This window comes from Melanerpes formicivorus, unplaced genomic scaffold, assembly GCF_026170545.1.
Source record: "Melanerpes formicivorus ecotype bairdi unplaced genomic scaffold, bMelFor1.0.p_v2 SCAF_2, whole genome shotgun sequence".
NCBI lineage: Eukaryota > Metazoa > Chordata > Aves > Piciformes > Picidae > Melanerpes > Melanerpes formicivorus.
In genome coordinates this window covers 2,393,423-2,417,805 of record NW_027142354.1, presented here as the reverse complement: position 1 = coordinate 2,417,805, position 24,383 = coordinate 2,393,423, and the positions used below count along the sequence as shown (strand labels likewise).

Below are 24,383 nucleotides of genomic sequence, written 5' to 3'. Positions count from 1 at the left end.
CTCCTTGCCAGGATTATTTTCTGCCTCTGAGAAAATATTTAGCAGAAGGCAGGTGATTTCAACCTCAAAAGCCCTGAAATATACAGTGCCAAGTCTGTGCCCTTCATGTGTTGTGCAGAACCAGAAGAATTAAAAAGGAGTGAAAAATCAGTTACTTCAGGTTTTGCATTCAGGAAAATTCACAAAGTCTTTCCAAATCTTAAGAGGGAGAAAAAAGTTATCTTCTAGTTGGTGGATAGAGCTGGGTTTGCTTTGCAAAGATCAGGATAATTATGCATATTACAGAATCCATCCATCTGTTCAAGTAGAGCCACCTGGATCTAGATGCCCAGGACCATGCTCAGATCACTTTTGAGTATCTGAGGATGGAGACTTCACAACCTCCCTGGGCAACTTGTGACAGTGCTTGGTCACCCTCACACTGGAGAAGTGTTTACTGAGGTTCAGAAGCAACCTCCCATGTTCCAATTTGTGCCCTTAGCCTCTCACCCTATGAATCATAATCACTGCATTTGCAGATGTTTTCTTTGCTGCCTTTTTTTTTTCTCCCCCTTAATTTGTTGGAAGAAGTGTTTGAAGAGTCAGCAGGGTCAAAGCTAGAGCCTTAGAAATAGTTTAAATAAACAGGGAGATAACCTTGACTTTGTTATAATTAGTGCTGCTACTATCTAGTTTGGGAAAAGTGAGAAGATGCACAAAGGATATAACTGGAAAGTATGTTAAAATACTGCCATTACTTAAATTAGTCTTTGGAAATGTGACAAATTTACAATGTGAGTTCCTACAATGGAAGAACTGAAATCTACATATTAAAGTATAAGATGGAGCCATTCAGTCAAATGTGAAAAGCTTTCCCATGAAAAAAAATATTCATGTCTGATTCATTGCCTTTTGGTTAATTTCTGGCTTGCATTTTTCTCTTAATAAGCACAGACCTCTTTGTCATAGTATCAGTAAGGGTTGGACGGGACCACAAGGATCATCTAGTTCCAACCCCCCCTGCCATGGGCAGGGACACCCCACACTACATAAGCCTGGCCAGAGCCTTGTCCAGCCTGGTCTTAAACACCTCCAGGGACGGGGCCTCGACCACCTCCCTGGACAACCCATTCCAGGGCTTCACCACTCTCATGGTGAAGAACTTCCTCCTCACCTCCAGCTTCAATCCGTTCCCCCTAGTCCTATCACTACCTGAGATCCTGAGAAGTCCTTCCTGTAGCCCCCCTTCAGATACTGGAAGGCCACAGTGAGGTCACCTTGGAGCCTTCTCTTCTCCAGACTGGACAGCCCCAACTCCTTCAGTCTGTCCTCATAGGAGAGGTGCTCCAGCCCTCTGATCATCCTCATGGCCCTTCTCTGGACACCTTCCAGCACCTCCAGATCCCTCCTGTAACAGGGGCTCCAGAACTGGAGGCAGTACTCCAGGTGGGGTCTCACCAGGGCTAAGTAGAGGGGGAGGATCACCTCCCTTGACCTGCTGGCCACACTTCTCCTGATGCAGCCCAGGATCTGATTGGCTTTCTGGGCTGCAAGTGCACATTGAGAGCTCCTGTTGAGCTTCTTGTCCACCAGCACTACCAAGTCTCTCTCCTTAGGGCTGCTTTCCAGCCAGTCATTGCCCAGCCTGGATTTGTGCCTGGGATTGCCTCGACCCAGATGTAACTCAAACCAGCTTTTAAGATATGGAGTCTCTGACTGATAGGACAAATTAAAGGCAATTTAAATTAAACAGGTATTCCCCCAAATAGCCTTATCTTACCAAGGACCTCACAGGGCAAACAGGCCAGTGGCCAGCTGTGGACTATCTGGAATAAAGGGTGAACTGCAGTTCCTTCCTGAAGGGAGAGATCCTTACGGACAGATATAGTAATAACTTGGCAGCCTTGCTGAGGAGGCTAAGGGCCAGGAATGGGCTGGAAAGCACTGCTGAGAAATCTGGGACTGGCTGAATGATTTCAGAATTGTGCTGTGACAGACATAGTGAAGGGGGGGTTGTTTTGCTATTCCAAGCAGTGACATTTGCTGTATGGCCACAGTGACCCACCCCTCTAACACTGTAGCTGGTGCATTTCCCAGCTCAAGCACGGCCCGTTCTATAGCTGAGCCTAAATTTGCAAGGTGGGAGCACTTGGGACAGGCTCATACAGTGTAGCCTTGATAGGGATCAGAGAAATTGAAGGTAAGATTCTTGTTGAGTCTCTTAGATTTTCATTCTTTGTTTAGGGTATAATTCTTTAACTATACCCAAGTAGCTCAAACAGCAAAAACTAGGCCTAAGCTTCTAATAGTTACATTTACTTTCCATTGCTTTAACTGTGCAAGTCTGTCATTGGTCCTGTTACAATCCCTGCTCTTACTGTGGCTGTGCTGTGGAGGCTCAGGTGTCCAACAATGGTTTCATTGAGACTCTCCAGTAGTTGCAATGGCCTAGAAGGAGGCAGAGGCTTCATATTCCAGGAGAATTTAGGAATGAAAGCAACTTTCATTATGGGAAGTTGTCATCAAACTTTAATGCACGTGTACTGGAACTCCTTGTGTGAATATGAGAAGGTGAGTGCCTGCAAAATGCGCTTTGCAGGGTAGCTTTTGAAACGTTCTACACACGCACAGAAGAGGAAAACTGGAAAACTCATTTTGGGTTTTCACAGATCTTTTCCCAGGCACACACCGCTTTTGTCTTTGTCCTGCTGATACCAGAACTAATAAGTGAGCTGTATTTAGTGGAGCTGCATGCCAGGCTCTTTGCTTCATCCTTTTCTACACAAAAAAAAATGCAAAGGATCAGTTAGCTCCAGACTCTGGGTCAGCTGTCATTCTGAGTAAGGCTGCGAGTCTGTTCACTGCATTTCATAGTTTCGTTCAGGGTTGGAAGGGACCACAAGGATCATCTAGTTCCAACCCCCCTGCCATGGGCAGGGACACCCCACACTACATCAGGCTGGCCAGAGCCTCATCCAGCCTGCTCTTAAACACCCCCAGGGACGGGGCCTCGACCACCTCCCTGGACAACCCATTCCAGGGTTTCACCACTCTCATGGTGAAGAACTTCCTCCTCACATCCAGCCTGAATCTCCCCACCTCCAGCTTCATTCCATTCCCCCTAGTCCTATCACTACCTGAGATCCTGACAAGTCCTTCCCCAGCCTTCCTGTAGGCCCCCTTCAGATACTGGAAGGCCACAATTAGGTCACCTCGGAGCCTTCTCTTCTGCAGACTGAACAGCCCCAACTCCTTCAGTCTGTCCTCATAGGAGAGGTGCTCCAGCCCTCTGATCATCCTTGTGGCCCTTCTCTGGACACCTTCCAGCACCTCCAGATCCCTCTTGTAATAGGGGCTCCAGAACTGGACACAGTACTCCAGCTGGGGTCTCACCAGGGCTGAGTAGAGGGGGAGGATCACCTCCCTTGACCTGCTGGCCACACTTCTCCTGATGCAGCCCAGGATCTGATTGGCTTTGCGGGCTGCAAGTGCACATTGAGAGCTCATGTTGAGCTTTTTGTCTACCAGCACCCCCAAGTCTCTCTCCTCAGGGCTACTTTCCAGCCAGTTACTGCCCAGCCTGTATTTGTGCCTGGGATTGCCTCGACCCAGATGCAGGACCCTGCACTTGCTCTTATTGAGCTTCATGAGGTTGGCTTGTGCCCACCTCTCCAGCCTGTCAAGGTCCCTCTGGATTTATCCCGGTCTTTTTATTGTGGTGGGTTTTTCCTTTTCCTCCAATAAAATTGAACTGAAGGAAAGCGTATTCAAAAGTTTCCTCTCTAAAAAATGAGCCTGAAAGAGGAGATTTCACAAGAGTTTTGCCATCTGCATTCAGATCATTGACTGGGAACTTTAACAGAACATTTTCACTGTTTTCCTTAGTTCCAAGGAACAATTCCCATTATGAAATTCAGCTGCTGCTGTATTGCAAACACCCCGCTGAAACACCACCTATAAACCTCTGAAAATAACGTTTGGGTGCAGTATATTCACTGGAATGAAACACACCATAGTTGTTACTAAATAAAACTTTAGTCTAAAGCCTATGTTCAGAAAGTTTTATAAAGGGGAAAAAAAAAAGTGGAAAGTTGGAGTTAAATTGACTTGCTAATGACACCTTCAAACTATAAATTAGTTTTGACTATTTGGTAGTGTACAGCTGCCTCATTAGTTGCTATTTCAGACTAGCAGTGGAGTGGGAAGTTCTAATGAAGTCTATTACATGAAGTACTTGAGATTTTTATTCTCCCTGAATACCAGTTGTATGTTTCACAGACTTATACACCAGCATCGGAGCATTTGTTGACAGTAATTAACAGCCTGTGCTTGCACCACGCTGCAGGTCTGTACTTTTAAAACATCGGAGATACACTTGAAAGTGTTTGGCTGGGCTAAGGGGCAGCAGCACGGGGTTAGCTTGTCGCTGCGCTGCCTTTTGAGGAAGTGAGTAATGCTGTGTGTGCCTTCCTGCCTTCGTTTCGCCGCCTTTATCTGGAGTTACAGGTCTGGCAGAGATGATTGGGGTTGGTTTCCAAGTTTCTCATGGGAGGCGCGCAAGTGATGCGTGTTAGGAGCTGTGATTCCGAGGTGTGCAACGCGGATTCCCAGTAGAGGACCCGCACCGGACAGCATTGGAGGGTTAGATCCATTTTCTTTGGGGCCCAGAAGTTAAACTACAAAGGAACCGACACTCCGAGGGTGGTTGAGGGTAAAAGGCTTCGTTTCTCCATCGGTGCTGCGGAGTTTCGGTGGGGCTGCGTGACACTCGTGCTGCTGCCCGCTCCTCCGCACCCAGCGGAGCACCGCCCGGGGCCGCTCCGGCCGCTTCATCGCGCTGCCCTGCACAAGGACTGAAGTTCCCCTCTGCACGACGCTTATGGCGGGGCTGGGCAGGCGGCGGAAACGGGGCAGAGCTCGCTCGAGGGGGGACGCCGCGGGCGTCCCTCGGGGCGAGGTGCTTTCCGTCTCCCAAGCTGGAAGCCGAGCACGGCTACGGCGGGGAGAGCAGCGCTGCCGAGCTCTCGGCTGGCTGGCCGCCACACAAAGCGTCGCTCTCCCCTCCCTTTGTCTGCGTGGCTTTGTCTCCTCCGTTCCCCCCGCCCGCCGCGGGCCAGGACTCCCCGCCTTCGGCCGCGACGGTCCCCTTTGTGCCACCTGCGCGCCGTGGGAACGGCAAGACGCCCAATCCCCGGCCAGCCCGGCCCGAGCCGCTCCTCCAGCGCCGTTTTTCGTCCGGCACCCGCACAGGTGCAAGGGAGGCGCCGGGGAGGCCGGGCGCGCCCCGCACCGCTCCGTCCGCCCCTCTCCCCGGGGCTCGTCCTGCCCGCCCGCCGCCGCCGCCTCCTTTCGCGGCCGCGCGCAGCGTGCGCGCGCGCGAACACCGCGCGCCCCTGCTGGCTGAGGCTCCGCCCGGGAGGGAGAGGAGGGCGGCGCGCGCCGCTCCGCGTGGAACGCCGAGCGCGTGGGGGACGTAGAGGAGGGCAGGAGACCGCGCGCGGGCGGGGCGGGCGCGCGCGGGCAGCCCGGCGGGCGGGGCGAGGCGATAACCCTTGCGGAGCTGCCTGGGAGACCCCGGGTTTGGGGCTGCGCCAGCGCGCGCGGCGCCTCCTCCTCTTCCCCCCCCCCACCTCCATCCCCCGTTCCCCCCCCGAGCCGAGTGGAAGGGGCTGGGGTTGGTGCCAGCAGCGGCGTGAGCGCTCGAGCGGCCGCCATTTTACGCCAGCTCCAGCACACTGTCCGGACACACCGAAGGAGCAGAGAAGGGGGGCAGCTCCTCAGCACGCCGAGCCGCTAGCCGCGCCCCGAGCCCCTTCGCACGGCGTTTCACCCCCGCAGCGACAGGTCAGGCGCCGGGCGCCGGCGGGAAGGCTGGCGGGCTCGCGGTCGCCACGGCTTGGAGCAGTGGTAGCCGCCCGTGGAGCGGGGTTGGGAGCGGGCCGGGGCCGGGCGGCAGCGGCGGTTGAAGTGGCGGAGAGGAGCTGGCGGGCGGGGCGGGAGGTGCACGCTGGGTCCCTCCAGCGCTGTCGTGCTGGGGCCTGGCTTCCAGGCGCTGCGTGATGGGTGGAGGACCTGGCTGCCTTCGTGGCCGCTGCTGTCGGGCGAGGGGCGGCCGGGCTGGGCCGGTGCCCGCGCACTAGGCCCGGCAGCTGGCCGGCGCTGGAGAGGTGGCAGCGGCCCGGGAGAGCGGGGTCGTCCCCGCGCGGGGCGCGTGGCTCTCGCTTCATTGTCCTGCCGGCTCCGTCTCTCCATTCATTGCCCGTAAGGGGCTGGGCTGGGCCGGAGGGAGCCGCTCCGCAGCGGGGAGAGCCGCGACCTCGATGCCCGGCATGTGTGTGGGGAAGAGGGGCCGCTCGGGTGTCGCGTGCCCCCCGTCACGTCGTGAGGCGATGGGCGGCGGGCAGCGGCGTTTCCCGGCCGAGAGACGGGGCTGGCGGCGGGCCCCTGCATTGTTTCGGGGAGAAGTGTGGCTGGGGGGTGGCGGCGGGGCCTGGAGCTGCCGCGAGCCCCCGGCCGAGTGGTGAAATCGGGCCCTGGATGTTGCAACCGCGCTCCGGGGGGAATAGGGTGAGAGGTGGGGAATGGCCGGGGCTTGGGATGGGGGGGAGCCGCTCCTCCTGCGGGAGTGTGGCGGGGTGGGGGGGAAGTCGGTCACTGGAGGAAGTTGTAGGACATCTGAACGCGCAGAGCACGTGTTTCCATTGGGCTCATGGCGGCTGCCGCTGCCGCCGCCGCCACCGTGGGTGGGTGCGGACTGGGAAGAGCGCTTTGTTCCTCTGGCTTGCCCGGCCGACACCGGAGTGGAGGCGGGAAGGGATCCCGGCCGCGCCTGGGGCCTGGAGAGGCGGCTCGCTCCAGGGGGCAGCGAGTTTGCTGCGGGAGATAGAGGCAGCAGCGGGTGTCAGTGACGGTATCGCGGTAGAGGCGGCTGCATGTGGCAAGTTTGCTCTTCCTCCCACCCCCGCCATTGGCTTCTTGCTCCATTTCTAACTTGTTCAGAGCCTCTCGGGGAGTGTGTTAGAGAGACAGAGAAGGGAGGTGAGTCAGTGTCTGGCTGGGTTGTGTAAAACCTGCAGTGAAAGCTACCCCACCCCCGCTAGGCAGTGGTGTTAGGGCTTTCCTTTGTGTTAGTGGTTCTTTTGAGGAATTCTGTGCGTTTTCTAAAGCCAGGAAGTGTCAGGGAAGTGGTCTGCGATTTTATGATTTATATTTTGGTGTTGTAAGTTTTTAGTTTGGATTTTTCTTTTTTAATTCCTGGCCGGAGGGTGGGTGGGGGGGGAAGTGGGTTTTGGGTTCGTTTTCCAATAGTAGGGCAGTCTGTTGTATGTAGCATTATTATTGCTTGAATTGCTCTACTCGAAGATATTTTTAGCTTAATTATGATGCTTATTGCGTTTGAACAGATGTCTGGAAACATGGCTACTGAACATGTTAATGGGAATGGTACTGAAGAGCCTATGGATACTTCTGCTGCAGTTACCCATTCTGAGCATTTCCAGACATTGCTTGATGCTGGTTTACCACAGAAAGTTGCTGAAAAACTAGATGAAATTTACGTTGCAGGTAAGGTGTCAAACTTGCAAAACTACACTTACAGTATGTTTTTATTGGATTTTGCTGTCTTTGGGCTAAAATAGCAACTTTTTGTGGTTTCCAAAAGTATGGGAACTGCAGTCTTAATAAAAGCTGTGGATGTTTTCCATTCAATGCTTTAACGTGTAGTATTCTTCAGAGAGAAGTCTTGGGCCAGGCTGCTTGGGCTGAGGGGTGGGAAGAAGGAGAAGCATGCAGATGACCACAGCGACAGCTGGAATAGGCAACAGATGACTTTTAGGAGGAGTAGGTGATGTGGACTTTGTGGGTTTTTCACAGTAGTTGTAGGTAGCTATAAGTAACTGGAGCCTTGGTATTCATCTTCTCACCTAAGGGACAGTTAGTGACATAGTATTCAGGCTCATTGATGCAAGGGTTACTGCGTTGCTTGTTGTTTGGATTGTGCTGGTCATTTTTAGTGCTGCACTTTGTAGTCTTCTCAAAACATTCTAAGATAGTATTGCTAGTCAAGCTGAGTCAAGTTTTGGTAGACTCTCCTGAATTCTTCAGGACATGTAAAATAAACTTGGCCTGTATAACATATGGATTTATATGGTGAAAAAACGTTGACACTTCAGCATGAACATATTTAAATTCACTTGTTTGTCTTCAAGAAGATTAAGTGATCTCTTTAAATTTAACTTTAGTTAATCAGTGATTGATTAAGGGGTTACATGTGTTAAGAATGGTTACACAAAGATTGTTGCCCAAATAAGTAATACTTTTTTTCCCTCTTCTCTAGGGCTAGTTGCACATAGTGATCTAGATGAAAGAGCTATTGAAGCTTTAAAGGAATTTAATGAAGAAGGTGCATTGGCAGTTCTTCAGCAGTTTAAAGACAGTGATCTTTCACATGTTCAGGTAATGTTAAGCAATTTACAATGTAATTGTTGAGGGATAAACTGCTAGTTGACTGGCAAGAGGTTTGCTTTGGTTTCTTCAGTGATCCATGTGTAAAACAAGCACTGCATTAGTTCAAAGTAGATTTAGATTCTGGCTTGTCATGTTTGCAGAACTGAAGAGCAGTGTATCTTTTGCAGAACAAAAGTGCCTTTTTATGTGGAGTCATGAAGACATACAGGCAGAGGGAAAAACAGGGGACCAAGGTGGCAGATTCCAGTAAAGGACCAGATGAAGCAAAAATTAAGGTATGTCCCTAAAGGTCTGGGTTTTCAAAGCTGTTGTGACAGATGACTTGATTCTTCTGGAACCATGCTGTTCTTAAAAAGGCTGGTTTAGAGTATGAGTACTTCTTGAAAGATGTCACTTGCATTTTTCTCTTTCACTGCTTTCTTTTCAGGAAATACACTGTTAATTGTTGGGACTAAATGTATGTAAAAGTGAACAAGATTTGACAGTTGACTTTTTTCTAGTTGAGACAGGTATACTGTTTCACAGTTGATAGTTTTTGGAAGGTTGTCAGTATAGATCTGTGAGTTGACAGTGTGACTTCAGGTACTGGTAGCTGGTTTTTTGGTTTTCCCTTTTATTTTTTACTATGCTTTGGGTTTGTTTTGTCTTGGTTTTTTTCTTTCATTCAGTTTAAAGCAACTCCACAATAGGGAGTAGACACCAGCTTGTAATGCATTTAGGACTTAGCCCCCTTCTTATGGCATAATTGCTATTCTCATAACCTGTGTCCCAAACTTAGTACTGGAAATGTTATTTCTTGGACTGAGTCTTCTGCTAGCAAGAGACTCCTGTCTGAAGAGTTAGATGTACTGCAATGTATTCTAAAGTTCTGTGTTTTAGCTACTTTACCAAAGCTTAAGAAAAGGAAAACTTTCTAAGCATGCTTAATTGATGTCTTAAAAAGAGAGAGTCTTTCATCTTTAACTTTTCATATGTAAAGTGGGAAATGCATGTGGTACATTTTACAAATAACTATGAGCTTGTGAAACGAGAAAAGCTTTATTCCCCTGACTTTGAGACTTGGAGGCCATTAACCACAAAATGAAAAAAAGATAGCTTTTGTCACTACCACATAAAACAGCAACAGTATGAGGACTTCAACTTCAAGCAGCATAGTTTTTACTGCTGATGGCTATAGCATTTCAAGTATCATTGCAAGTTTTCAGTTGAGATTGCTAGCTCTTAGTTGTAGTTAGGCTTGATGAATATGTTGCTTCTTTGTGTGTACAGCTGATTTGTCTTTGCAAAATTAAGGAAGACTAAGTTCAGAGGATTTTCTCTTTATATGTTTGCATATTGAGCTTCATCTAACATTTGAAGTTGGTAGTTTATCTGTAACTCTGTGCAGTGATTCTAGTGAGGATCAGTTGTGCTGGGATGCTGTACTGGGGGGGAGGATGGGAGAAAGGAAAGAGCACTGCCACTTCAGTGACTGGATACCTGAAGCATTGAGTACAGTGTTCCAGGGGTGTAAGCACGTAAACATGTGTTCTTTAAGTTCACACTTATGAGTAATCTCATTAAGTGAAGGGAACTCCTGTGCATAAGTGTTTGCAAGATTGGACATGCCAAAACAAGAAGTGGCTCAGACTGAGATCTTTGTAATTAAAGGGGAGATCACTATACTATTACTCAGGGGTTTGTGTTTCTGTTTTTTTTTTTTTAATAGCAAAGGAATTGAAAACTGAGCATTTGCTTTTTTTGGCAGTGTTCCTTTACCTGATAGTTTTAGTAACAGTTTTGCAAGTTTCTTGTTGGAAGTGCTACCAGTATCCTTGTTTGCCTGTGGGAGTTTTGAAGCAGTACAGTTGAAGAGGAATTCTAAGCATGCCTGTTTGTGAACAAAGTGCATGTAAACTAGCTGAATTTGTATGTGATTTTAAAATTTGAAGCTTCTTATTTGAAGGCACTCTTGGAGCGAACCGGCTACACTCTGGATGTGACTACTGGACAGAGAAAGTATGGTGGACCTCCTCCAGAGTCTGTATATTCAGGACAACAGCCATCTGTTGGTACAGAGGTGAGGAGGAGGTGTTTATGTAGATATATTCTTATGCATGTGAAATATTTTTTTTTTTGTAAACAGCACTGTATCTCTGTTGTAGATATTTGTGGGCAAGATTCCAAGAGACTTGTTTGAAGATGAACTTGTTCCATTATTTGAGAAAGCTGGCCCTATATGGGATCTCCGCTTAATGATGGATCCACTAACTGGTCTAAACAGAGGATATGCTTTTGTCACTTTTTGTACTAAAGAGGCAGCTCAGGAAGCTGTTAAACTGGTAAGTCTTTTTACTTTGTTTGTTTGTTTGTTTTCAAGAACACTTTTTAAAGATTATTAGCAGTTGTCCTGATCCTAATGGGGAGGGACTTCTCAGGATCTCAGGTAGTGATAGGACTAATTATGGCCTTCCAGTATCTGAAGGGGGCCTACAGGAAGGCTGGGGAAGGACTTGTCAGGATCTCAGGTAGTGATAGGACTAGGGGGAATGGAATGAAGCTGGAGGTGGGGAGATTCAGGCTAGATGTGAGAAGGAGGTTCTTCACCATGAGAGTGGTGAAACCCTGGAATGGGTTGTCCAGGGAGGTGGTCGAGGCCCCGTCCCTGGGGGTGTTTAAGAGCAGACTGGATGAGGCTCTGGCCAGGCTGATCTAGTGTGGGGTGTCCCTGCTCATGGCAGGGGGGTTGGAACTGGATGATCCTTTTGGTCCCTTCCAACCCTGGCTGATACTATGATACTAATGCTTAAGTGCTTGAGATGAAACTGTCATTGTTAGATCACTTCATAAATGTCCACTAGGTGTTTTTAAATGTTTCCATGTTGTGCATAAATTTTTACTGGCTGTACTAGGAACAGGGAAAAAAATATGAGAAGGCAGTGGTTTAGTCTGGTTAGGTGCGTCTTTTTTAGTAACAAAAGTTACATTAGCAGTATAGACTGAGCTGTCTGCATCTGGATGAGCTGTTGAAAGCAGTGGTGGTGGGGTTGCTTGTGGGACAGGAAAACGTTGCTCAGGGGTCAAGCGCCAGCAGGGGGCCCCGTGCTGGAAAATGCCTCTGAAATGAGGGAATTTCCTAGGATACTTGAGATAGGAAATGGTCACTCTTTAGTGTTAAGGTCCTTTCTGTTTGCTGCAGCTGACTGGAAAAAAATCATAAATCTTGCCAGGTTGAAAAACATTTGTGTTTTACAGAGAGGTGTGAAATAGTCTGATAAAAGAAACAGGCTACTCTTCATAAGCTTTCCAGGTTTATGTGTGAAGTATCCATCACTAAAAAAATGAGGAGGAAGAAACACCACCCCGATCCTCTCACTGCTCCTTTGCTTTCCTAGTTAAGTTGAGTCTGAAATTCTTTAGTTAATTACTGCTACGTTGATATGCCAAAAATAATGTGCAGTATGACCTTTGAGTGCTAACCATACTCAGGTATACTGAGACTATATTAATATAGCAGGGTTAAAATACTGTTTTGTAATAAGGTACATCTTCAACTGTTAAGGTACCCTATTAACATGCTAGTAATGTACATCATTTGGTGGAGACAAATCAAGCTGAGGATGAGACTGTTTTTCAAAACAGAAATGTCTTCAGAAGTGGAAGTACAAAAATATCTGTTATGTGCTGTTTAGCTTTTAAAATAAGAACAATTGATGTTCCTGTGCACTAAGTATACTGAGGATACCTGCAGATACTTCTGTGATTTCATTGTCAATCTAGCTATTCTTATTTTGTGAACTCTTAAAGACAGTTATGCACATGACATAGCAAAATAGTGAATCAAATATACATTTTCAGAGGCACCTAGTAAATGAACAGAAAGGAATTTTCTTCACTGTGCTAGGTTTTGCTTAAAGGGAAAACACCCTGAAAAGTCACTCAAGTTGTGTTTCCATAAAAGTAACATCAAATTCTAGCCTCAGTCTTCCTAAATAATACAAGGGAAAGAAGTACTTAGAGTCCCTTTGTGTCTGATTTGTGATAGGAAAAATGTTGTATTCCCTTTCAGTCACCAAGTGGAATAGTGAAAAGTTTTGTGATGGAGCAGTTTATCAACATTTATGCTAATTCTTTGAGGGTAGAATTAGTTTTAAAGAGGATCCTATGGATCAGCCAACTTTGGAATGCTTCTAGCCACATTTGTGTAGCTAGTTTGGTGTGTTTTAAGTTTCCTAAGTGTTTTGCCAGGGGTGCTAGCAAAGTATGGCTGTAGAACTTAATTGAAAAGCATAGGTCTGTCACTTGTATTAGTTACACATTAATGGGAGAGGCTGCTGAAATCCCTTTTAGAAACACTGTGCCCTGGGTCCTAGCCATTTTAATATCCCAGTATTTCAACAGGTGATGTCCTTTTTGATACTACCTGAAATCTTCTGATGTGTATACAACTTACTTCCTGTCTTTCCAGACTCTCTGAGATAGGAGTAGTTCTGTTATTTCCCAAGTTCCCAGAGGCTTCTTCCCCACCATTCAGGACTATGAAGTATAGCAAAAATGAGAATAAACCTGTAGACTTCTGAGTAGTAAGAGAGAGCTGTGAGGTTTTGTCAATATCCAAACTGCAGCTGAGAATAAACTGACCTGTCTTCAACAGTGGGTATAACAGTTTGCAGGCAATTCATATTTACATGGCTGTTGTATCATCCACAGACTTGGTGTAAAACAGAACTAAAATATTTGGGTAAGCTCAATGTTAACTTGCCCTATTTGTTAACTAGGAGGAATCTTGCAATTTTTAGAAGGTTAAAGCTTTGATTTTTGCTTATGCATACACATTTTGGAGACACTTAAAGGGGAGAATTTCCTAAACAGTGTTTGAAAGGGGGGCTGCTGCATTAACAGGAGATTGGCCTAGATGATCTCCAGAGTCCCCTTTCAACCCCTACCATTCTGTGATTATGTGAAATACTCTTGGGGCTGTGCTTGAGACAAAAATGGAGTGATGCTATAGCCTGATACTGAGAAGACTTACAGATGTGAACAGTAGTTGATTTGTATCTCCAGGACTTAATCCAGAGTGCTTACCCTTTGCTAGTCAAGTAGAAATGGTGTCTCAGGTGTTCACACAAGCACTGACTATCAGAAGTCTGATTTTTTTTTTTTTCTTGTTTTTTTAATCCCTGTACATGTTTTATGTTAAGGTGTTGTGTTTACCTTCTGGTTTATACTGTTTAAGTATATAACATTAGTTTTGTTTTTTTGCACCTGTTCTCGTTTTTCACATGAAGATTTCTGAGTGATCAGGGGTGCTGTAGACCCTTAGAAGCATTTGTGAGGTGAAGCTTTTAGGAAAACATGCTGAAAACTGTAGTAGCATACAGTGTGTTTTTGGCTAGAGCCAAGTGTCAGCTTGATCAAAGTGCAGGTACAGGTGAGTTAGGCAAATATGCCCCTTAAGCCATTTGCCAGTTACATGTAGCAGTACATCAAGCATTTGCTGCTAGAAATAACCTAAAATTGCTGATGAAAGTTTTAAGTGGCTAAAATGGCAGGACAGACCTTCTGCATACTTGGAGCTGTTTGTCAGTAGGTTCTTATAGCTTAGCAAAAAAACCCGGTATCTATTATAACATCTAGAGGGTAGTGATATCGCTGTTACTAACTTAGGGCATTGATTCAGTGGTGACAGGAGTGGGAAGCAGTATGCTGACAAAGCTAATTTGATCGTCTGACTGTTTTGGGACTTTACCCAGACCATGGTTTGGGCCTGTTCATGTCTAACCTAAGTTTATAGATGGAATGCAGGCTATTTACCTAAATCCCACAAACTTGGAGCATCTAATTCAAGACTGTTTTCTGTGTTATGAGAAACTCCTGATGAAAAGTAGTACTCAATGTATTACAGTACAAAAACACCACTAGAAACTACTGATAGTGTAGGATTGCAGTATGGTAGAATGTTATTTATTGAGTTACAAAATACTACTCTTGGTGCCATAAATTGTGTGAGAGGCTCTTGGATTGTGTGCGTGGCCAAACTTTGGTTTTAGACTTCAACAGGAAGAGCTGGATAGTAACTTCTATTATCCATGGAAAATAGATTGTCAGTTGGGAAGTACCTGCAAGGATCATCTAGTCCAACTGCCTGACCAGTTCAGGGCTGATCAAAAGTTAAAGAATAATTATTTAGGACATTGTCCAAATGCCTCTCTAGTGCTCACAGACATGGGGCATTGGTCACCTCTCTAGGGAGCCTGTTCCAGTGTTTGACCACACTCTTGGTAAAGAAGTCTTTCATTATATGCACTTCAGTTAATGAAGAATCAGTTTGTGTCTTGTTTCCAGGCTGAGGTCCCTTCCAATCCCTATCATTCTGTGATTTAAAGGATGATTTTTTTTTGAGCTACTGTAATCTTGTCTTTTTATTGATACATTTATCTGTTCATTAGCGATCATCATAATATATACAGTCTTCCTATACATCTGCTTCCTGCTTCTAAAATCAACTGTTCCTCTGCCATATGGGCAGCAGATAAGAAGTCATAACACTGTATCCTACTGTGTTTTGAGACTGCTTATGCAGGAACGTTTACCAACAAGCACAAAATAACTCTAAATAGCTAGATTAAATTGCAAAAAGCTACCCTGCAACTTGTCAATAAGGTGTTGACCACAAAATAAGTTTTCCTAGCTAAAGAACTGTCTGTCGCAGGGCTTCCAGTTGGAAAGGGGTTGATGCACCACCAGTTGACCTCCCTCCATTTGCTGCTTATTTGGATGATGCATGTCTGTGCCTGCATCTCAATGAAAGGCAATTTTTGTCAACAGATGTCTACAGTAATGCTTTTTTCCTCCCCCCCTCTTAAACTACTGACTTGTTCAGGGTGTCTTCTAAACAGTCTGTTATGGGAGAAGCATTTGAACAGAACTCTTAGGATTTCAAGTCAGTAGAAGGTTATTCTTGTGTTTACTATCTTTACATGTGTAACCTGTGTGCTTTGCAATGTAGTTGCCAATTGCTCTTGGCACTTGGGGACAAGATTTGATCATGGCTCTCTTTCTTCTGCTAACTGTAGAACTTCAGAAGGGAATCTGACTTCAATTGTCCTGACTTGTATTAAATGAGGAATTCATAGGTGCAATGTATAGAGGAACCTGCATTTTTTTCCTCTGCACTGCCGTGAATGGAGAAGCTTGATGGACATAAAATATACCCTTCATGATTATACACTGAAAAAGCATCTAAGTGTATTAAAAAGAGGCTTGAACAAGAAGGGAAGAATAGTAGTTGGCTGAAATTATGGAGAGCTACCTTAGAGAAGATGGCTATACTTCAGAACAGTTGAATATATATTGTAAGAACATGTGAAGCTCCCAACAATTTTGCTCCCAACAATTTAGTAGATTACTCATTGTTATGTTTGCAAAAGTAAAATATTTGGTAGACTGGTGTTGGAGGAAAGTGAAAATTTTCTGTAACTTGTCCAATTATTTTTTTCTTTCAGTACAACAACCATGAAATCCGTTCTGGAAAACACATTGGTGTATGCATCTCTGTTGCCAATAATAGGCTTTTTGTTGGTTCTATTCCTAAGAGTAAAACCAAGGAGCAAATTGTTGAAGAATTTAGCAAAGTAACAGGTGAGTCAAAAACTGCTTTGTAGAGTCGGAAAGATGTCAAAAACGTTCAGTGATGAGAGCTTTCTTCACCACTTTTAGGCTTATGGTTGAATGATGATGTATCCAAAGGAAGACCACTTAGCGTTTATCCTCCCTTTTAGGTGTTAGTTGGTTTGGGTTTTTGGGGCTTTTTAGCCTGTTGTTGTTCTGAGGACTGTAATATTTGTGATTAGACTAGATGTGCAGTTCTAAGTTGTACCTAGAGGGCATGGGTAGTGTTTGTTTTAAAAAACCCATTCAAAGAAATAGATGGTTTAATTATTTCAATACTAATGGATGTTGTAGAATTTTTCAGGGCAAAACTGAAGCGTACTGGAAAATGCAGTTCGTTCTGTGCTTCAGTACTCTCAGTGATTTTATAAGGCTCTCTCTGATAATGGCATATAAACTGGCAGAAGTAATGTTTGATGGTGTTCTCTGTTACTGAATGATACAGTTGAGGTTGTTGAAGCAACACTGAAACTTCTGGGATGTCATAAAATCGTGCAAGTTTGGTCTCACTGAGATGTCCCTGGTGGGGAAAAATCCCACACTGATGAATGCTGTGACTTAGGTGCTTGGGAGGAGAACTGATGAACTACAACTTTTGGCTGCCCTTTGTTCAGTTAGAGGAAAGGTACTCTTCATTAGCTGCTAAGCTTTCTTAGTTTAATATATTAAAGTGGAAGCTAAGCTGGGATAATTTTGTCTCTCACTGAAAATGTTAGTCTTGAAGGTGGGGAAGTTTTATGATGTACATGGTCTCAAAAGTCTAGTGTGTGCATGCTTTGGTGGAACCACTTGTCAATTGCCAACTTGCCAGAAGGATAATTGTTACTTTATAATATGAATGCATGGATTGAAGCCATAGCAAATAAATATTTTGCTTCATTTCAGAGGGTCTTACAGATGTCATATTGTATCATCAGCCTGATGACAAGAAAAAGAACCGGGGTTTCTGTTTCCTTGAATATGAAGATCACAAAACTGCTGCTCAGGCCAGACGTAGGTTAATGAGCGGCAAAGTGAAAGTCTGGGGAAATGTTGTTACAGTTGAATGGGCTGATCCTATAGAAGACCCAGATCCTGAAGTCATGGCAAAGGTAATAAAGCTATAGGGAACCATGATAGGTTCAAAGTGTCATGTTCCCAAGTAAGTACTTCTTGACATTAGCCTAAGTTTAAATAGCTTCTTTCAGCCTTCTTGACAGAGATGGTGTAGGTGAGTTGATAAAAATATGAGTACGTGCTAGAACTGATGTGGATTTATAAGCTCTGTTGGCTGATGTTATTTTGTGCTCCCAAGGCTGCATGTTGAGTATAATTCTTGCCAAAATGACACATAGGCCTGATGTACTTAATTTCTAATCTGGAAGTGGTGGTGGTTACTCCAAAAGTTAAAATAGTTTTGTAGCTTATTCTAGATACAATCATAGGACAAGCTGCTTTTTTCTTTTTTTAAACCCTGGACCTTTGCTTTTCAGTTCAGAATTGGAACATGTCAATAAGGTGCCCTAACACTTTCAAAGTTGCAGTTTGCTGTTCTGTGCAATTACTTTGTATTTGGAACTATAATTTGGGGGAAGTTAATAGATTAAAATACTGGGACTGGTAATATTTTTCATTTCAAATGTTTTGGTGAAGACTGGACTGTTAACATTTTGAACTCCTTCCCAGCAGTTGTTTTATGTATGTGTGTGATATACTTTGCCAGAACTGAATTACCTGAATTTTTTTCCCATCAGATAATGCCCAACCCTGTCTTTTTCAGTTATGTTGTGTAGCTGAGTTGTTTAATGGAAACTCCTAGCTAGCCCATATCCTTATCTCTTTCTCTTTGCTTGCTTTTCGTCTGTGCTTTTACTCTCATCTGAGACACGTCACTTGCTGGAGTCCTACTTTGATGGACCTAGTAAGATAGCTTGGCTGGGATCTCCTCTTTGGTGAGCCATGAGGGAAAAGGGTTGGGGTGGGGGCTCATTTTAGGGAAAAATCTGCATTTGTAATGCAGGTATTACAAAAGGTTTTGGACTACCCTGTCTGCAGAGGCTATATTTTTTTGCCCAGCATCATAGATTGTCAGCAGTGGGGTAGAGTCTTGGTGGTAAAATTTGTTGGAGATGGCACTTTCTAAATATGTTGGCCTATCTGTTCAGCTTCTTGGCTCAAAAGAGAAGAGACCTAATCCAGCACACTGTTAAAATACATGAGCAGACACTTCTGCTGACATGACTGAATAGATGAGCAGGAAGTGATAGGAGACGTAATCAGATGTCTTTCCTAAGGAAGTTTACAAATGTGGGGTGTGAAAATTGCAGCTTGATAGTGGTTTGCCTCATTTCATATTTTTTTTTTGAGTTTGTTAATGCCTCACATTGTTTTGTTTGTGATATGGGAGATAAAAAGGGAAGAAAAACAAGCACAGAAAATGTGCAGAAAATCAGTATGTGTGTTTCTAGTGCTGTATGCCAAAGATTGGACATAGAGATTGGGTTGAAGATAAGAGTGAGACTGTGTGAATGAGAGTACTGAAAAAGTGGAGGACATCTAGCTTGTGTCTGAGGGCTGAAGTTGAGACAAGCTTTGATGTCTGACCTTTCTTGCTGGCTGCATCACTTAGTTTATTCTTCCAACAAGAAATGTCTCTGTTCAGTCTTTATTTGCCCGCTTATTTTACATGTGGAGAAAGTCTGACCACATCTAGCACTTCTGAAAGTGTTAGTTTACTTTCTGTTATTGCTGTCTTTCTCCTAAGAGAAAGAGCACCTGAGCTGCTGCTGGAATCTCCCAGATGTCAGCTGCAAGTTGACTGTCATTGCTCCTGAGTACTGTCAGTCGTGAGCAGAGGGAGAGCTGTTGACCCTTGTACATTTCCTGTGGTAGAAGGCTCTGGAGAAAACACTGTGAGTAGGAATAGGTTGCTTTTATCAGAATAATCATCTGATTGGTGGTTTTCGTGTCAAGACTGATAGAAAAGCAAGTCCATAAGAGCAAACTATGAGGAAGACAGTCACTTTTGTAGCCAGAAGGTGAGCAGTGTTCTAAATACCTCATAGAAGGAGTATGTAATTTCATCAGTATATGAACATCTAATTTAGCTTTCTGAAATGTTTACTTGAGTCTTGTTTCCTCTCTCCTCTAGACTTTTTGCTTAAATATTGTGCAGAGTACTGTACAGTGTAAATGGGCTTTTACCTTCAATTTGGAGTAACTTGAACATGGTGAGGTAGACAGTTAAATTCTGAAGCTATAGACATTAGTGTTTGTAGTGGCAAATCAGGGTATAGTTGGTTAAGCAACTGGTTTCTCGTCAAAAGTGATTTTCCCCCCGCCCCAACTTCCCGTAACTGTGTGGATAGCTTAATTGTTCTGAAGTGTTAATTTGTTGCCCGTTGTACCTCTAGCGCAGATAAATTTCTTGATGTTTTATTTGATTCCTGTAGCATGGCAAAGGCTACAGAGATGTTCTCAAGTGACAGGTTAAGCAACTTAAAAAAGTCTTATGCTTGTGGCTGCCTGGTAGATTACAGGACAGGAGACAGTGCTAATAATCCTTGGAGAATATGGTAATGAAGTCTGAAGTGTTTGTGCTGTGTAGGTAAGAGGAGGAAAAAGAGCAAATCTCAGCTTTTGGGAGTAATCTTGAGCAGTTTTAAAAGTGAGTTCTGCCTCTCTGACAGAATTTTGCTGCTGGGCTTATTGCTTGTTAGGGGTGTATTTACGGATCTTAAGGTCCTAATCAGTGATCCTTAATGAAGAGCATTCTTCTTTCTTTTTGTTTTTCTCTTTCTCTCCTGGGATAGTGAGGTAGAGGTGGGTTCTTCTCTCAACCTGTGCTGTAACCTCCCAGCTTTGACACCTTTGATTCTTTCAGCTCTATTTCTATGCTTTAACATAACCAAAGCTGTTAAAAAAAATTCATCTGTTAGAAATTTAATGCATTTGTCTACACTGGAAAAAAGAAATCAAATTAGTTGCTTTTTACTTCTTTAATAAAATGTTGTGTTAATCAGTGCATGTTGTAACAAAATGATGATTTTTTGAGGTTTTTAATCGTGTCTTACACTGTGTCAGTCATTGCGTGTTACCAAAGGCTACTTAAAGTTCTTCGTGAGATTCTAGCTTTCATCCTTTCCTGAAGTACAAGAATAAGAAACATGGTGATCTTAGGTTGAAGATCTTAAAGCTCTCTTCCAATCAAAACAATTCTATGTTAAAAGTTGCTGGGTTTTGAGACCATTGATTATATCCCAAAACTCTCTGTAATTCATTGTCATAAGGTTAAGGTAGCAATTAGGACAGTTTACTAAAAATGGTTACTGCACATTGGTTACAAGAAACAAAGGTTGGTCTAGCCACCAAGGCATGTAGGAGAGGCTTAACACAGGATAGGAAGCAGCTTTTCTTATGGAGCTGGCTGTGACACTTCCCTGCTGAGATCAGCGAGAGTGGCTATTGCCAAAGACTAGAGTTGATACGCTGGCTCAGATTTATGATCTGTAGTATGTCGTCTTTGAAAGTCTGCATCCCATCCTAGTTCAGATAGCAAGTGAGACAAAGATTTATGGAAGCCTGTCCTGTTCATTACTAACTTAATTACGTAGTTATTCTTCTAAAAAGGATGTCTGGGTTTCTTGCGTTCCGGTATGTGGTGGGAGTAGAGATTATAGTTCTGCCTCAAAAATCAAAGCATGCTTTCTCTGGTCCTTTCACACCCTGCATTATTTGTGTTGACCTTCAGGCTTAGGAGTGAGAAGTCAGTGCTGCCATGTACAATGTTCACTTCTTGGCATCTAATTTGAAACTACTAGTAACAGAAGGGATGTGAACAAAAGTTGCAGGGCTTTGCAGCTGATGTGCAGCTGCGTTGTAGGAAGGTAAGACTGTGAGCATTCTTTGTCAGTAGGAGGTGACTAGGTGACTCTCTAGAATGAGAGGAAATAGCTTCAAGTTGCACCAGGGGAGGTTTAGATTTGGATATTGGAAGAAACTTCTTCCCTGAAAGTGTTCTCAAACACTGAAGTAGGCTCCTCAGGGAGATGGTTGAATCACCATCCCTGGAGGTGTTTGAAAGACACAGAGATGCGGTGTTAAGGGACACAGTTTAGCACCAGACTTGGTAGAGAGGGGTAATGGTTGGACTCAATGAAATTAAAGGTCTTTTCCAACTGAAATGCTTCGAGAATTGTATGACTAGATTGTCAGAACTTGGTGTCACCATATGGAAGTAAAAGGAGGCTTATGAAGTGTGAGAACTCATTGATGACATCATGTAAACATGCTAATGTACAGTTTAGTGCAACCTCAGTGTGGATGCAAAGATGAATCTTCAAATATTAGTGGGCTGTCCTGTTAAATAGGAGCCTAATTTAAGCTATTGTCAGACTGCTCTGTGTTGTCTTTTATCATAAACAGTTGGTGGTTGATGAAACTTTACACTGATGATTTAGTTACTTTCAGGCATTTAACAGGACATAGCTCATAGTGGAAAGATAACCAACCTCTGACTTTTCTTTTAAGCTGCATGGCAGTCTTTCTGTAGTTGAAGAGACGTATTTCATGCCTTGGAGAGATAGAGGGGGAATAAGCTTTCAGAGTTACTTGAAGGTGGCTGTTCCTCAAGGCAAGGGGCAGTGTTTGGTTTGTGAGATGGTCTAAGGGGGACTTGGCAGTGTCAGCCTTAGTATCTGCTTCTGTCTGTGTTCTCTACTAATCTGTGGCTTCAGATCACGGAGTACTCCTCAGGCAAGCAGAGTCCTGATGCTAGGTGTTTGGTGTAGCTCTAGCGTGGGAGCCACAAATTAAGCAACTTGAGAACTAAAGTTTGGCCTGTCAACTCTGACCTAGATATTAGAGTGATGACTGTTCTGCAAATACCTGAGTAAAAACCTGCCTGTACAATGAAATGCTTTGATAAATTGATTATTTCGTGTGCAACCAATCCTGGTTGCTTGCTTTCAAGTTTGAAAGTGTTCTGAGTTGGAAATTACAGCTGATAGGATTCTTTTAAACTTTAACACAAATTGGATTGACTTTCAGGGTACTATTACTTATGTAATCATGTTTGAAAACAGATTTAATATTTCTCTCAGGGAATTTTGGAGCTAGCTCGTGCTGTTTGAATATATAAATATTCATATGTCTGTATATCAAATGCGCATAAAACGTAGCGTTTTCAGTACTGCCAGTTGCAAAACTTCATGTTGCATTTTGGAATCAGTGCATACTTCTAAGTCCTTTTTAAATTTATTGCAGGTGAAAGTTTTGTTTGTACGCAATCTTGCCAATACTGTTACAGAGGAGATCCTAGAAAAGGCCTTCAGTCAGTTTGGAAAGCTGGAGCGGGTGAAGAAGCTAAAAGACTACGCTTTCATTCATTTCGACGAACGGGATGGTGCTGTAAAGGTAAGTGAGGAGGACTGTAGCTTGTGTGTGTCTGTAAGCAGTGACTAAACGCAGCATTTGGCAGCTGTATACTTTTCACTTGGGGAAGAAAAGCGCTCTCTGGAGAAACGGTGCTATGTTGTCACTGATAGTTTTGTCCTCTGTGAGTGTCTCCCAGGAAGACACGGTATCTTAGATGCACCTGAGTAATTCTGCTGTTGAGTATAAGGTAAGCATACATTGATCATCTGAAACTGAAGTTCCAGAATTTGAACCACTCTTCCCACCAAATTGTTGGAGATTCTAAATCAGTTTCTTTAGGGCAGGGGATTAAAAACTTAGGTAGTATTTTTATTTTCCAGGAACAGAATTACTTCCTTTTTATGGTGTGGAATAAGCACCTTTTCCTTTTGATGAGCAGTGCTGGACAATTAAGTCATTGTCATTCCTGGATTTTGCTAGCTCAGTCTTAGTGGTTTTTCTCCTGTTACCTGCTGTTAGGAGGGAGAAGTGTAATTCCTGTCTATAGCATATCTGATTCTTATTTCAGTACTCTGATTTTCAGTATTCCTAATGTTCTGTGGGAGGATGCAGCATACAGGGGGTTTCAGTTTTTCTTATCTATCCAGATGCCTTAAATCAAATGCTTAGGAAGTTGATGGAAACAGTCTTTTTATAGGCTATATATCCCCTCAAGGTTCAGCTGCATAAGAGTTGTAGAAGTGGTAGAATTTTTAAGAATCCCTAGCTTGAATTTAATTTGTAGTAATTACTGTGACCCATGGGAATTGCACATGTGTGTTTTTTGGTTGTGGTTGGTTGTGCGTGGGTCTGTTGGTTATTGGTTGTTTTTTCTTTCTGTTTGTGGTGGCTTGTTTGGGGATATTTATTTTTTTGTGTGTGTGTATGTGTGGTCAGAATGAGACTGCTAAATTGTATGTTTTGGCTTCTGGTTTAAAAAGTTATGTTTATTACAAGTAAAATAAAGGAATAAATCATACACTGATCTTTAGCTTTGGTAGTGTTTGCATGTGTGCTGACATTAGCAATCTATTCCCATACTGCAAAATCTGTACTTTCAGAGAACAGTTCCATCATTAATTGAAAAAGCTTGCAAAGATTGAAGCCTGTGTACAGTTCTGAGTGGAAGATTTCTGAACTGATACATGCATTCTTGGGTTTAAGAGCCAAGTTAAGAGGAAATACAAGACTCTGGAACCCATGATACTACGCTGTCTGATTTACTATTTAACCAAAAAACCCCACAAAATTAGCTTGATACTGTTATTTCAGCACTGGATAATGAATTGTAAAATGCATAATCAAAAAGGCAAAGTAAAATTGATAACTTCAGATATGCTTAGAGGTATATTTAAAGTCTGGTTAATTCCTTCAGGCAATGGAAGAAATGAATGGCAAAGATTTAGAGGGAGAAAACATTGAAATTGTTTTTGCTAAGCCACCAGATCAAAAAAGGAAAGAACGGAAAGCTCAGAGACAAGCGGCTAAAAATCAGATGTAAGTGTAAATGCATGCACATATGTTGTATTGCTTCTGAAAGATGTGTACACTCCTACAGAATTAGAACCTTAGAGTGTTTTAGTAGGTATACTATAGTGTATACAGGTTTTCTGGCTTCTCTGAAAATATTGGATTAATTTAAGTTTTTTGCTGTTTATGTACTGTGTAGTAGTGGTGTTGGTGAGAATTCAGGTACTGCTTTGCTCTGCTCATTGAGCGTGAGTGCACCAGAAATGCTTCATGAAATGTACACGCTTCTTTCTCTTTAGTCTAAACTTCCATGTGCTTCTGCTCTGATACATCATGTGGATGAACATGTGCTCCTCCCAGTAGGCTTAGCAGTACTCATAGTGCCCCTCCCTGTTTTAGTAAAGCACCCAATGGAAGGGGGTTCT

The 24,383-nt window shown here is 43.9% G+C and overlaps 1 protein-coding gene across 3 annotated transcripts in view; it reads left to right on the top strand.

The window, feature by feature from the left end:
* Positions 1–5,622: 5,622 nt before the first annotated feature.
* SYNCRIP (synaptotagmin binding cytoplasmic RNA interacting protein) overlaps positions 5,623–24,383 on the top strand; it is a 26,924-nt gene continuing 8,163 nt past the window's right edge. For 2 of the 3 annotated variants that reach the window (XM_068149099.1, XM_068149090.1), the window contains exons 1-10: positions 5,624–5,823; positions 7,383–7,542; positions 8,315–8,433; positions 8,613–8,720; positions 10,391–10,504; positions 10,590–10,766; positions 15,930–16,065; positions 16,981–17,186; positions 22,339–22,488; positions 23,864–23,985. In XM_068149099.1, coding sequence (XP_068005200.1) covers positions 7,383–7,542; positions 8,315–8,433; positions 8,613–8,720; positions 10,391–10,504; positions 10,590–10,766; positions 15,930–16,065; positions 16,981–17,186; positions 22,339–22,488; positions 23,864–23,985 — 1,292 coding nt within the window. In that variant the 5' untranslated portion in view covers positions 5,624–5,823. Of the gene's footprint in view, positions 5,824–7,382; positions 7,543–8,314; positions 8,434–8,612; positions 8,721–10,390; positions 10,505–10,589; positions 10,767–15,929; positions 16,066–16,980; positions 17,187–22,338; positions 22,489–23,863; positions 23,986–24,383 lie in introns of all 3 variants that reach the window. The other variant, XM_068149081.1, reaches the window with a different exon arrangement.